The sequence below is a fragment of the Xenia sp. Carnegie-2017 genome, unplaced genomic scaffold (assembly GCF_021976095.1).
Source record: "Xenia sp. Carnegie-2017 unplaced genomic scaffold, XeniaSp_v1 HiC_scaffold_25, whole genome shotgun sequence".
In the NCBI taxonomy this organism is placed as follows: Eukaryota; Metazoa; Cnidaria; class Anthozoa; order Malacalcyonacea; family Xeniidae; genus Xenia; species Xenia sp. Carnegie-2017.
Window position 1 is genome coordinate 8,609,839 of NW_025813488.1, and position 14,689 is coordinate 8,624,527.

Genomic DNA, 14,689 nt, shown 5'->3' on the forward strand with positions numbered 1-14,689 from the left:
ACGGATGGATCCTGGATGATATTGTACGGGGGTGTGTGCTCTAGTTTTTACAAGATGTCGTTCGGTTAGTCTAGTTTCGATTACTTTTGTGATTCCTTTTTGGGTGTCGTTGTGTCATTCACATGTCGTACTTTTTGTGGGTTTGAGTTGTGACGCTGGGAAAAGGGCAGCTTGACAGTTGTTTTAGCTTTTGTTGGTATATTAATATTTTGTATGGAATTTGCTCCCCTTCTGTACCGCTTCTAGCCAAGGCTAGTGGGTTGCGCACCCCCTCGTCTCCTAAATCCATCCCTGCTTTTTCATTCTCAAGATTTTGAAGTTTTGTTATGCCCGATTTATACAGGCAGTGACGTCATATTGCATAATGAGAATTTAAACTATTGCGAATATTTGCTGACATGTCACATCCACAGAACAGAGTTCCTGTCATTGTGAAGTGTTATTGATACGAAATTCCGCATAGCTATTTCATGCAAAAGAGGGTTGGAAACAAAAGGATATTGTAAATTTGAAGTGAATCCATTATGAAATTTGATGTCACTTCCTTTTTATAAAACTTCCATAACTTTTAAGAACTGAAACAGATACGACTAAACCGTTTTAGAAACTCCACTTTTCTGTTCGATGAAACAGTAATTTTAACAGCAAACTTTTCGTTTTGCTTGCTCCTTAACGTGTGAAACGTTTCTCTTTGCAACACAAGATTTGTTGACTTGGGGCTTCTTTGCAATATTTGTAGCGAAAAAGAACTATCCGTCCGTCGCGTCGTACCCTTGACGAAGTCCGATGTTACCTCTTCAAACGCGACACGAAAATCGTCCGTCGATCGGGTATCTGTCGTTCGATCGTCGGTAAAAAATTCACCTCGTCAGAAAAAATCTGTCGAAGTGATTTCGCTGCAAGGTAATTGCCATATACACGTTGAGTTTAGATAAGCTATCCGTGGCTATTTTGTGGATTTTGCCATGCAAAGTCTTTTCTGATTTATAGTTTTAATTATGTCGGGTATTTTTTGAAAATGAACCTTGTTGGGCCCAGTTCAAACGTCGAACTTTACATGAGCCGAACTCATTAAAAACAAAAGATAATGCGGTAGTTTATCTCATTTTCTTTTGTCTTTAATGCATTCGGTTCATGTAAAGTTCGACGTTTGAAACAGGCCTTAAACAAAAAAATCACATTTGGTTTTGCTTCGTTGATATTTCATAAGGAAATTGACACCCCTCTGGACCACCTGTAGCCAAGACTAGTAGGGTTTGGCCGTCCAGCGCGACCATCTCTCCCTCCCCCGCTCCCCAAGTAAATCTATCCTTGCTCAGGATCAATTTATCAATATTATTTATACCGCATGCCCTTCCTAGTTTCGAGGTGCATCGAAAAAATAAAATTGAAGACCTCTAGAAGTAGACGTACTGTGATCATTGCAATGCACGATCACTATGTCAAGCTCACGGTGCATAAAGTATTGTCAGCTACGTGTTTATCTTAGGGGCTGATTCATGAGCCCTGCAGCCGGGATTCAGCCAAGCGTTAAATAATTTTGGCAAATGGAAACGATTCGATACTTATCATCAGATAAATCTTCTCAAGCAATTTCACAATATTCTGATTTAATAACTTCTCAAAACTTTTAAAATTGAAACCAATTTGCCCTCAATTGAGAATTACAACCGGAATGACGTGTGGTGCTTCGCAAACAGTTGTAATTTTTACCCTTGAAGTTTTGGCTCCTTTCAATTCCTTGAAATCATCGGGCTAGCTCGCTATCCGCGCCAGCTCGCCTCCATATGATCAGGCCCTAACTAACTCTTTTCTTGTTTTCAACACAGATTCAATTGAACAAAGCGGAAATCCATGGACTTGAGTGATCATCTATAGCTTCAATTCTTTTTATTTAACATATAAGTTGTACAAATGTATCCTTTAACGCGATCTGTTTTATAAATAGAACACAATACGTAGATTATATTTATTCACATCAACTATTTCTATACTACACGCATTGTTAAAACTGTCACTCTGTATTGAGCTGTATACAGTGTTATTTCCTTCTAGCCTGCGCTACAGGGTCAGCCGTTTCAGAATCCATAAGATTTCGCTGCATCTCTTCCTCTGTTTCCTCCAGGCAGTCGGCGAATAGGTCGGCTGAAATTGGTATTCTTTGGCCTGTGGTAGATAATGTAGCCGTAAAAATGAAAGCGATAAGTTAAAAACCGGCAACATGAAGTGTGCACAATGCGCTACGGACGCCGGCAGACGAAGACTTGAGATAAGCCCTAAAATCAGGCTAAATATAGCGCGGGAAAAACAAATTCTTCGAGATAATTTAATTTATGCATGCAGCAAGTTATAGGCGAAGGAAAGTAAAACATACACGAGGAGGAACTTTCAGCGACTACATATGGCTCGTATAAAAAGCAAAAAAAGTACAACATATACAGGAAGTACGTACTCAAAGCTTTATCTATCAAGTCTCGGTTGATTTTTTCTTCCCTCTTGAATTTTTTCTGCGGAAGAAAGCAAAGGTATGTTGGTTTAAAATGTTAAACGCTTCTCTGACTGGTTTGCATTTTAATCGCACAAATATGTTTTTAAACCAAAACTATTTCGAAAGGATGTCACTTCAAATTTTGCTTTATTCGAAAGCAAGGTATGTAGTAAATTGCTACCATGCCTTTTGTTCATATATATTAGTGGGGAAGCCTTAAAATCCGTTGAAATTGTACATATTTTCTTCCCGTACTTTAAGCTCGGTTCGGTTTCTTTTCGGGAAGAGCTTCGCCATTAAACTGAAATCCGTGCCAACTTGAGTTAATACTTCGTAGAAATACAAAGTTTCTAAAAGAAAATCAAACCCAACCCGTTGATTCACAATAGCAACCACACTGTCGTTCGAACGAAACGGTGTCTATTAATATATTTTTACACCTTTTTTTGTCCATCGTTCAATGTTCTTTCTCCTCTTCAACGCGTTGTATTGCTGATCCGCGTTTTCAAAAACAACCTCTCTAAAAAAAACAGTTTCGTCGAAAGGTTATTACACAAATGAGAAACGAACTCTTTCAAGTACAATAATAACAGCACACGATAAAAGTTTACATTATTGTGTGGTACAGAAGTAGCGACATGAGCGTTCACTGATAAGAAGAAGCAGATTCCGATGAATATAGTCATCTTGAAAGTTGAAATTCGATATTTGAATTAAAACAAGAGACGTAAAATTGAGAGTAGACTTCAGACTTCATTTCAAAGCTTTCAATGCCCACGTTGTAAGGCAAATACATAACTCGTGCGTTGCCGAGACAATCATTTGAAAATTAAAAATGTTTGTCTCCTCTGCATGTTGGAAGAAATGATCATTCCAACTTTCGCATTTTCTCGGTTTACATAAGCACAAAACCATATTTGAGATTTCTGTAACAACACGAGGTATAGTTCAACACAACAGTATTAGAACCTCATGGTTACTTCGTGTGCATTCGAATATAATTGAAAATTCCCATATTTTCAAATACTGCTATGCTGGTCTTGTGTACTTCATTAAAACAACTACATTAATATATTCAAGCAAGTGATTTAGAATAATTCCCCCCCCCTACGGCCTTCCGATTAAAAGTCTGCTGCACACGTTTTTTGGAAAAATTCGTAAATTTTTGCTCGAAATGCGTATGCGCCGCGTTTTTGGTTCATGCAATGGATTCTTTTATAAAGGAATTGAATTTACCCTTGCAAATTGTCCTGAACGGGCGTCGAATCGATGACCATGCTAAAGATAACACAAGTGGAAATTCACAAATGGAAATTAAAATAAGTAAAATTAAACCCTACGTACTGTATGACAACCGACGCTGTACCCAAGAGCAAAATTATTCTGCAGTGTACGCGAACTTCTCACCTTTCTTCGTCTAATACGATGTTACCGTCAGCGTCAATCCTTACTTGAGGAGCACAAACAGTGGCTTTGCTCGCTTCTCCTCGATTTTCATTAGAATCCGTTTCGACCGCGGGCAAAACAGTCTCAGACTGTCTACTTTCTGCACTGTTAAATTAATAAGTTTCCATTTAGATACTACGAAAATTTCACATTTCATGGCATCTATGCGAAAGCATGCTTGACAATATTTTATAAATAAGCACCTGGCACCACCGGCAAAAAACGACGTCGGCGTTTCATTTTCATCAGCGAAACTAAAAGGGAATAACGCACAGTGAAACTATCTTGTCAAAATTGTAATGGACGTCTTGGAAAAATTTTACTTCATTGGATTCGTAAGAGGATTATAATAGATCATGTCGCTTATTTTCATCTTCGCGACGTCAACTTCTCCATCTTCTCGAACTTCATATTGCTCCTTCCTTTTCTACAATACAATGGGATTTAAAACAGGAGATAACTCAATCTGTTCTGAAAGTTGATGCTTAGTGATTACTAACTCTCTTTCGAGGTCTCCCGACAGTTGGAGCAGTGTTGTTCTGCAAGTTCGGATTGGGTGTTTTATTGGAGCTTCTCGGTCGCCCCCTCGGCCTCTTTTGAGAAGCAGTTGTTCCATGTCGATTGTCAACAGTGGGCGTAGTAGCTGTTCCGCTCGTGCCTGACTGTTAAAGGAAAAAATCGAACAGTGACCTAAAAGTATGTCTCAGTGAACTCGACATTTGAATAACTGGAATGATAACCGAAGCCAAAAAATATTTGTTGTCATCATTCGTCATCACACGTCAGGCTCTAGTCTCTCGCGTGTTCATTTTATTTTTTTTAAATCATTTGTCCCTTGGTAATGGTAGAGTTCGGATCTTGATCTGAGGGTAAAAATAACGAAATTTTTGGAATGAAAAGGTTCACGGAAAGTGAATCAAAGTGATAAATCGAGAAGCAAGATGAGGTGAATTTAGTCGATCTGCTCTTAGGCTGCGGTTTTCCTTTAAAACATATCAAAGTCTTTAAGGATATTCAATTATTGATATCGAGATGACAACCATTTAGTATTTCAAGTTTCAAGCACTATCAAAATCGATGAAAAATACAATCGCTCTGTAAAAAGTAAAAATGCGAGTTATAGACTCAATATTTTTTATGAAACTGGATATTCAAGTTTCTTTTTTAATTCGGAAAAACAGATCTTTAAATCCACTTAAATGACAAAAAAGACAAACACTGTCTGAAAGTTTACCTTCCGACGAAAGAAAAATTTATGCTTGAATATTTTCTCATCATATTTTCTATTGTATTGTCTTTTTAGCAAACAGTGTAATTTTCAGTTGGCTTTTCCTCGTTACAAGTTGTAAGTTACAACGAACTCCCTGTAGTAAAGTTTCAGCTGTAAAAAATAACCTTTTGCGAGGAGTTGGCCTCGTGTGTTGTTTGTCGTGATGTTGTTTATATGTTTATGCTTTTGAAATTTGTATTCAAATTTATATTGGCCGTGTATGTTTGGCACTCAGGGGAATGAAACTGACGTACAAACCGCGTGAATATTCGACTTTGAAGGACTGGAACTGACGTACAAACCGCGCAAGAGACTAGGACTAGGACTTTGGCTTTAATTTTATATCTATAAAATGTATTGTCGTTATCATTCCAAATATATATATATATATATGGAGTTCACTGGTATGTCTCGCTGTTATTGGTCGAGTAGCAATAATTCAGGAAACATCGAAGTCAGGTGTGGGTGAAACTTGCCTATTGGTCCTGCACGTATTTACTTCGCACAATAACATTGTTTGAAATGTTGCAAAAAAAAAAACAGCCGTTTGATTGGTTTATCATTTGCTGTACATTTTTACTGCATAAAAAATACATTCTAGATGATTAAACATTACTTACTTCACGCGTTTCCTCATTGTCTCACTGTCTCTCTCAGTACAAAAACATCGTTTGAAATGTTGTAAAAAAAATAGCCTTTTGATTCGTTTATCATTTGCTGTACATTTTTTACCACGTAAAAAATTACATTCTAAATGATTAAACATTACTTACTTCACGCGTTTCCTCATTGTCTCACTGTCTCTCTCAGCACAAAAACATCGTTTGAAATGTAAAAAAATAGCCTTTTGATTGGTTTATCATTTGCTGTACATTTTTACCGCATAAAAAAATACATTCTAGATGATTAAACATTACTTACTTCACGCGTTTCCTCGTTGTTTCCCTGATCTGTTTGATTGCAGCTTTCGTTATCTTTAGCATTTGCAGGCTTTCGCCCTCGTTTCCTGGGAACTTTCGGTTTGGGAGTCTTACCTTTACCTTTCTTGGACTTAGACGTCGAGGTCTCTTGAGTGGATACGTCTGGATCATAGTTACTTACTATTTCGTGTGTTATAACGGTACTTTCCTGCGTCATAAGACTGTTCTCGATCAAACTATTACGCAATATGGTGTCCGCAACCGAAGTATCCAGTTGCACACAACTGTTGCTCGGGCAACCACTTTCTACCCATTCCTCCACGTTGTCCTGCGGAACAAAATTATTTTGTAATGTGTTCTCCGATAGACATGAAGTCTGTATCTGTCCGCATGTATTCGGCACTGGCTCATTCATACACGTACTGCTGTCCTGCAATGTCCTGTTTAGATCATTGACATCATCGGATGTCCCATTTTGAACAAGAGAACTATCCCCCACTACCTTACCAGCATTAATAGACTCCCTGTCCTTTCCTTGACATTTCTGCTTCCTTTGTAAAGTAGGTTTTGGTTTTAATTTAGATCTCGGCGTATTCGACTTCTTTAGTTCTTTATTTGAACTAGCTTGCTCTTTTCGTCGTTTACCCGAAGCAACGCGTGACGAGAAGGTTTCATCGTTTTCTCCGTCATTTCCAATGCCCGCTGTTCGATCATCCTCTGGCAACGTTTGCGGTGAACCCTCTATCAAAGCTTCTTGTGATAAGCGTCTTACTGTTCTAGCAACATTATCTTCCAAAGTACCAGGTTGCGTTAGCGATGTGCCAACTCTTTGTTGCAGCATATTATCACCAACAGTCTTAAGACTGGGCACTAAATCTGGGCATTCTTGACATTCGTTCGTATTTGGTAACGACTCCAACGTGCTTCGTATGGAATCTTCAATGGTGGATTCTGAAATGCCAAGGGACAACCCTAGTATTGGTGATTGTAATGTCACCACGCCGGATACGGGAGGCTCATCCGTGGTTTCATGTCTCATAGATTTCTCCCCACTTGTATGGTCGTTTCCAAAAGAAAGGACAGAGGCAACATTGTGCGATTCATTAGAAGGACCACCATTTTCGTCGATGCCACTTAACATTTCAAAGCTCTTTTCTTCCGCATTCACAACAGCACCACTGAAGGGACTCGGACATTTTGAGTTCGTAGCAGAAGAAGAAACCGCGCTGTTATCATTAGTTGTACCATTACTTACGCGAAACGGCGATAATGCCTTTGTTGTTTGCGCGGGAATTTCATTGTTCCAGTTTAAATCGGTAGAGGCTCCCCTTACATCCGCATTCAATACGGCACTGGCTGTTCCACTGAGATCGCTGTCAGCCTGTCCAGTCTCAACATTCAAAGTTCCATCTGGAATTGTATTTGTGGTGAAAGAATCATGATCAGTCCTGTCACTATGAGCAACGGCAGCATTTTGAGCTTTTTGGTTCTTCGATACCTTTGATTTTCTACCAATTTGAATCCTTGGCACGACTCGTGTTCGCCTTCTTAAATTTTGACAACTTGAGTTATCAACTGTTGCATTATTTTGAGGTTCACTAACACAGATCGCACGTGACGAGGTACAACCACGATCCCCTGATGATGCCATTTCACAGTTCTCCCTAGCTGATGTTATATCATTATTTCCTAGTGTGGGTATGGTTTTTGTAGTCATCCTTAAATCATCCATACCATCTTCGAGATTGCCAATTGATTCAACTGAAGTGATTTCTTCTAAACGAACCGCATCACTGCTAACGCTGCCACTTGAATGAATCGAAGTTTTTTGTCCTAAACGAACCGCATCGTCTTTACCACATGATACGGTAGCCTCAACTAAACGGGATGCCTGATTTTTGTTTCTTGATAAAACAACTTTTCGTGTATCGGTGTATCTCTTTCGTGCTCGCTGTTTCAGTGTTGACGAGGTCCCTGACGATTCTCTGGAATTTTTCGAACAATTTCCAGTATCTTCTTTAATCAAGTCTTCCGGAAGTTCCAACAACGGATGATCAAGTTGACCGGTGAGTTCAGGCTCTACCTCGATGTTGGTCGCTATGGGTAGACTAGATATATCAAATACGACAGTTTCCTCGGCAAAAGTCGGTGGTTTTTTCCTCTTTCCAGCACGCCGACGTTTAATTACAAGTCCCGATTGTGAGACACTTTGTTTTGAGCAGCTTGCCCGCGTATCGACATTACGGGATTCATCAACAAAATTAGACATTTGGTCAGAAGTTTCATTTAAAGTACCTTCCACTGTACTCTGATACGATTTCATCCCGGTGGATACGATATCATCCCGGTGGACTACTGCTGCAGAGATATCCATAGATCCATCCTCTAACGTGTTCGAAGACTGATCGACGGAATGAATGGTCACTTCATTCAATATTGTATTCAATAAATCATCAGCATTAACAAGGTAGCATAAGTTAGAGTCATCGTTCGCTTCTTTGCCATCTTCCTCGGTGTCCATTGGTTGAAAAACAATTGTTCTATCCTCAACAAGTGGTGGACAGTTTAATGGTGTCGAATCTATACTCTGTGACGTCACTGGACTTTCAGCGGACGTATTGCTGTCGTCAATACGATGAACTGTGTCAGTTGATGGAAAATTGTTTCGACGAAGTCCAACCAGCTTTTGACTAACCTTTTCCGTAGCAGCATTTGAAGTCACCTTTGGAACTCCTACTTTTGGTTTAAAACGTGCCCTTCTAACAAGAGGGCTAGCAACCTTAACATGACTTTCAGCTTCAAGTCTCGAGGACTTACAGTTGATCGATAGGGACTCACAACGGGTAGATTTATTTCCAGAAAAACTTGAAATGCCATTTGCCGCTTCAAATGATTGAATCGCTCGATTCGTGTCATCCTGTGTCGCTCTGATTTCCAAATCGTCTTGAAATTTCTTTGAAGAAACCCTGCTAGAAGACTGAAGTGAAGATGGATTGATTGATGGTGGAGGTGTGGGAGAAATGCTTCTTGATAAAAGTGCAGCAGTGTTGCTAGAAGACTCAAATGCAGATTGACTGTTGGATGAGGGAATAATGGGGGCAATTTTGGATAATGGAAGTGCACTAGTATTACTAGGTGATGGAAGTGTGGATGGATCTTTGGATGATGGATGTGTGCGAGAAATGTTAGATGATAAAAGTGTAGCAGTATCACTTAAAGACTGAACTGTAGATTGACTGTTCGATGAAGAAGGTGGTGTATTACTGTCCAATACTGAAAGAGAAACAGTATTATTGGATGATAGATTATGAAGAGAATTTTTGGATGATGGAGGTATGGAAACATCTATGGATGATGTAGGAAGGTTGGATACTTCAATTGAAGGATCATTGTTTGAGGATGAAGTACAAACATTTGTAGTTGATGATAGGAAAACAGTGTCCTCAGATGATTGAGAAGATATGCAGGCAGTTCTTGGGGATAGAAGTGTTGAAACATTTTCAGATTGAGATATTGACGTATTATTGCACACAAGAGGTGTTGGGACATTGTCTGATATCCTTGACATTTTTGTTTGTAAGCTAACTTTTGGTTTAATATGTTCTCGTCTGGTCAACTGATTAGACGACTTATGATTTACACTTGGTCTGTCATATTTTGTCAAAGTTGCAAGACTTAGCATACCATTGTTGGAAATCCGCTCACTTATCTGATTAGAAACCAGTGGGCTAGAAACATGCAGAGGATTTGGTGCTATTTCATCTTTAATAAAAAAGAATAATGTTAACAACTTTATTTGCATCTGTATAGTTTAAGTTTAAAACTTTCAACATACCTTCATCAGCAAAGTCAGTTGAATTCTGATTGTTCAATGATGTATTATCTTCAACATGTGCATGAATTTCTTCCCTATGACTTGAAACTTTTGAATTCGAACCAGTTTGAGTTAAGTCAAAGCCTTCAGTGTTTTGAATATTTGACATGGTTGTCTTGGGAAAATGGTTTGATACTGTGTACATTGTTGATGAACTTGCATCATGTTGCTTGGCAACTGCCAATTGATTTGTGGGAGATCCAGCAGCAGAGTCCACAGATAGGCTGCCATGAGATATAGGTTGACTGTTGATTCCTGCCACTGTTTCACATACATCATCAATGTTTTTACAGAAATTATCTTTATCATGTTGTAGTTTTGTAGCTATATCACACAAAGGTTGTTGACCATTGCTACTTGGCACAACGGTAGAGGAAACGGATTTAGCAGCAGTTGAACTGTTTTCATGGGTTTCATTTTCCTTTTGATTTGATTGCAGAGATTTTCGTGAAGACTGACTAGTAACCTTTTGAGAAGATGAGAGTATTGCAACTTTTGGTTTGAAGCGAGCTCGCCTTCTTTCATTTGAAACAGTTTCAGTTTTGGAGTTGCCTAAAGAGAAAGGCATAAAGCTTCGTAATAACTGATGAGAAAGGCATTTACGAAAAAAGACTGCAATATTGATCGAGAAGTCTCGTATAAATGTACAAATAACAAAACAATGCAAACCTCGTTTATCGCAATACGACTCTACAAGCGCCGGTTTGAACCTTCTTCTCATTCTTATCAGAAATTATCATTATTCTACACGTCCTAGCAATTCAATTCATGAAATATTTCTCTAGTTGCAAACAAATCTAAGCAAATACAATCGGTTGCGTTCGGCCATGATGAATGTAAATATCGCCATATCTATTTTGTAACCAGGGGGGGGAATGGCTGCCATTGCTGTTGCTATAGAGGCTTTGCATGAACACGTGACTTACTGCGTTTGATTAGCAACCGTAACTATGCCGCCATGATAGGGGGCATGTAAAAAACAAACAAAATACGTTCGAGCCATGGGAAAGTTTTGCTGTGTTGTAGGCTGTGGAAAACGCTCTGAAAGGGACAAAAATATCAGATTTTTTAATTTACCAAAGGTTATTACACATCAGGGTGAAAAAACCAGACAGATTTCTCTTCAACGGCGTGGAAAATGGCTTTCAAACATTCGGCGGGACGCTGTGTTTAATGGCCAAATAAAAAATGTAACTGTTTGCTCGCTTCATTTCCATCAAGGTAAACTGTATCTGTGAAATAAGTCATTTCAAATACGCATCTTCAGCGTTGATTGTACGGTGTTGCTCTAGGTTTATTATTTTTATTCAGGGAAACCAGCTACAGTATATGAGACGACTCATCCTGACTGGGCTCCAACAATCGCCATGGGTCACTTATCTGGTTCAGTAAGTCAGCCATCAAAAACCTCCTCGCTTACAAGGCACCATAGAACTAGTCAAAGAGCCCTAAAAGGCGTCTTCAATTTGAGCAAACTGGAGAGAACAAAGAAAAGCAAGCTATAAGCACTCAACAAGTGGAAGCAACCTCGGAAGAAATGGTGGATAATGGTCCTCACTTTCGTCATCTAAATGATCCAAGATATCATCTAGAATGTAATTCTGGCATAAATAATGATATGGGAGAAGGTTTAGAAGCTGATAACCTAGATACAGAATCACAAGAAACACAGACCGAGTATATGAGCACACGAAGTATCGAAGTGCAAACCGATTTGCTATCAATCGATATCGATTTGCTTCAAGAAAAAACCACACGAAACTCTACTAATGATCCTTTGGCGCCCGAAAATCTAACTGATGATGAAAAGCTTAGATTCTACACTGGTCTACCAAATATGGCTGTGTTTATGGGAATTCTTGAGCTAATAAGTCCAGGTCTTGTAATGCGAAATTCCTTGACAAGATTTCAACAAATGTTATTGACTCTAATGCGATTACGGTTAAACTTACCTGTTCAAGATCTTGGCTACAGATTTGGCATTCATGCATCCACTGTATCAAGAGTGTTTCAAAGCTGCATAGATGTTATGTTTTCAAGCATGAAATTTCTGATTCATTGGCCAGATAGAGAACAATTAAGACTTACACTTCCAATGTGTTTTAGAGAAAGGTTTTCTTCTTGTGCTGTCATAATCGATTGCTTCGAAGTATTTATCGACCGCCCTTCCGATTTTTTAGCTAGAGCCCATACTTGGTCGTCTTATAAACATCATAACACTGCAAAGTTTCTGATAGGGATTACACCACAAGGTACAGTATCGTTTATATCAAAAGCATGGGGTGGTAGGGTCAGACAAATTTATTACTGAACACTCAGGCATATTAAACAAGCTGGTTCCTGGTGACTTAGTTCTAGCAGACAGAGGATTTAACATTGCAGACAGTGCCGGATTATACTGTGCAAGTATTAAGATTCCAGCTTTTACTAAAGGCAAGGCTCAACTGTCACCTGTAGAGATAGAAACAACAAGATCCATAGCTAATGTTCATACATGTGGAGCGAGTTATTGGCAGTGTTCGTCAGAAATACACAATTCTTGGTCATGGAATAGCTCCAATCGACTATTTGCAAGCAGATGATGGTGAACATTGCTTACTTGACAAGATAGCTACAGTATGTTGTGCTTTAGTTAATTGTTGTCCATCAGTAGTTTCTTTAGAGTAGTGCGACAACATTAAACATGAACAATTTATTCTAAAATATGTTGAAACAGATAAATAATAAATATTGCAAACATCATAACTTAGCATAATTGGCTCAGAAGTTGCTTCTGAAATAGTTGCTAGTGAACTATTTACATTTTCTCCCTTTCTACAAAAGTTTTCTACAGTCTACACAGAACCATGGTTTGTTTGCTGCCGGCTTTCGAGATAAACCACAGCACTTCATGTGAAACATTTTAAACAAACATTTATCATTACTACATTTTAAAACAAGTGTGTCATCTAGCTTAACTCTGCAATAGCAAAACAATAATGTGTCATTTGATGGAAGTGGTTTTGAAGTGTGAAACTTTGCAAGAAGCTCTGGTAAAATTGCAAAAATGTAGATTTCTTTTGCTTTTTCAATATTGACAGCAAGGAATTCGTCATCTCTCTGAATTCGTTCAATATAAATGTCATTTAGAGTCCAGACAACAAAATCTACAAACTTTAACTTTGTAGAGGCTAATTGCAGTTGGACTTGATAGTAATATTGGTGTTTCCTGTCCATCTGTAAGGTACCATTTGGTGTCTTAGTGAGACAAAAATTCTTTCCATCACTTATGCCATGCTGGATAGTCTTGTTTCTTAAACTGTATGGGCACTTAATCTCAACACATCCTTCACCATGGCAGTTGCAGTAACTGATTGCATCTGGACTTGCACCAAGAAAAGGGTACTTTGGATCAATTACAAATCCAGATTCTTTAACTGAGAAGATGCTATGATTTTCTTTCATTACCTAAATAAAATTAAGATATATATTTATGTATCTAATTATTTATTTTGATATATTGCACAGCAAAGCCCATGTGATTAAGAAAATTAAATTTTTGTGCCAAATGAGTACATGTTTGCTATTAGGTTTATGAGTGCATAAAAAAAATTTTTATGTGCAATCAATTTGCAGCAATAAACACTTAATTAACTGGATGAACAATTCATGAAATAACAATATGTCAATGCTGACTTGTGTATATTGATTTAGGGCTCTCTTCTCATTGACCAGGCTTAGTGATGGTGTTTCAGGATTTGTGCGACAAGCCCTGTGGAAGTTGCTGGCAGTTATTCTCCCCATTCGCATTTGATGCCAAATCTGAGACTTGCTTTGATTTCGTGTAGCTTTTTCTATCATATCAGCTTGTTGTTGATTGATTGTAATTGTCTCCATAACTTCTTTTGATTTTGAAATTAGCTCCTCATACTCAAGACAAGCAAATTGGTGGGAGTACAACTTATTCAAGGGGTCTGGAAGGTTAACAGCAGGTCTCTTTGGCACAAATTTTTCGTTAAATGGAGAAATCAGTGACAAGATTGCAGGATTACTTTTAGTGTCGCTTAGATGTTGATAAAACTTCTTTATTTGATTTTCAGACGGCTTGTACTTGTTTTGCAAACGAGGCTTGTCTGTTGTCATTGTCTGATCGGTAGTAGATGATGAACTAGAAGCTAATTCATTGATATGTTCATCCAGCTTTTGCTTTTTACGTTTGGAAGAAGTAAAATCAACGTCACAAAGTTCTTGATAAGTAATCTTTGATACTGTCTTAGGCATTAGCCACTGACAGGGAATAGACGTACAAGTCCTGTTCTTTACTATTCGTACACCAGTTTCAACAGCAAAGAGCAACGCTCCAGCATGTGAACAACATTCTCCCAGTCCAGCTTTACAGTTGCAATGTGCTGTTATAACAGACCCATTGTTATATACAGCAGCCCATGGTTTTAGAGGAGTGTCATTCAGGCTTTGCGAATGATTTACCTATGAATTAAACACCAAATTTTTTTCATACTGATTGTGACAATGATTGTAAAAACACGTTTTAAGTAATAATTATACTAACCTTTGCGATTAAAATCTTGATGTTATGAATAAAAAGGCTCGTTCTGTTGTTTACAACTAAAGCAAAATTTTGACGAAGCGACAACGACAACAAACTTCCTCGTGCCATTCCCTTACACGGTCAAATTTCGTACTCGTTCTCG

At 38.4% G+C, this 14,689-nt stretch overlaps 4 protein-coding genes across 7 annotated transcripts in view; 2 read left to right on the plus strand and 2 right to left on the minus strand.

The window, feature by feature from the left end:
- Positions 1-1,985, plus strand: part of LOC124452789 (kinesin-like protein KIF27) — a 21,343-nt gene extending 19,358 nt beyond the window's left edge. For both annotated transcript variants that reach the window (XM_047003402.1, XM_047003403.1), the window contains exons 23-24: positions 740-903; positions 1,830-1,985. In XM_047003402.1, coding sequence (XP_046859358.1) covers positions 740-903; positions 1,830-1,864 — 199 coding nt within the window. In that variant the 3' untranslated portion in view covers positions 1,865-1,985. The remainder of the gene's footprint in view (positions 1-739; positions 904-1,829) is intronic.
- On the minus strand, positions 1,874-10,862 carry LOC124452788 (serine-rich adhesin for platelets-like). 3 transcript variants are annotated; one of them, XM_047003400.1, is made up of 12 exons: positions 10,668-10,862; positions 9,960-10,550; positions 6,126-9,886; positions 4,435-4,596; positions 4,258-4,361; positions 4,138-4,188; positions 3,896-4,039; positions 3,725-3,766; positions 2,929-3,008; positions 2,744-2,838; positions 2,453-2,507; positions 1,874-2,166 (listed from the first exon to the last, which is right to left on the minus strand). In XM_047003400.1, the coding sequence occupies exons 1-12, from the start codon at positions 10,717-10,719 to the stop codon at positions 2,042-2,044; spliced, it is 5,262 nt and encodes a 1,753-aa protein (XP_046859356.1). In that variant the 5' UTR covers positions 10,720-10,862; the 3' UTR covers positions 1,874-2,041. The 3 variants fall into 3 exon arrangements, 2 of the variants coding, with proteins under 2 accessions (XP_046859356.1, XP_046859357.1); XM_047003401.1 differs by lacking the exon at positions 2,453-2,507; XR_006950874.1 differs by lacking the exons at positions 1,874-2,166; positions 2,453-2,507; positions 2,744-2,838; positions 2,929-3,008 and having other exon boundaries at positions 3,833-4,039.
- A 673-nt stretch (positions 10,863-11,535) lies between these two features.
- On the plus strand, positions 11,536-12,309 carry LOC124452526. The gene has a single exon (XM_047003086.1). It carries the CDS (start codon positions 11,536-11,538, stop codon positions 12,307-12,309), a length of 774 nt encoding a protein of 257 aa, XP_046859042.1.
- A 366-nt stretch (positions 12,310-12,675) lies between these two features.
- On the minus strand, positions 12,676-14,596 carry LOC124453349. The gene is made up of 3 exons (XM_047004158.1): positions 14,548-14,596; positions 13,674-14,465; positions 12,676-13,445 (listed from the first exon to the last, which is right to left on the minus strand). Exons 2-3 carry the CDS (start codon positions 14,256-14,258, stop codon positions 12,813-12,815), a joined length of 1,218 nt encoding a protein of 405 aa, XP_046860114.1. The 5' UTR covers positions 14,259-14,465; positions 14,548-14,596; the 3' UTR covers positions 12,676-12,812.
- Positions 14,597-14,689: the final 93 nt, after the last annotated feature.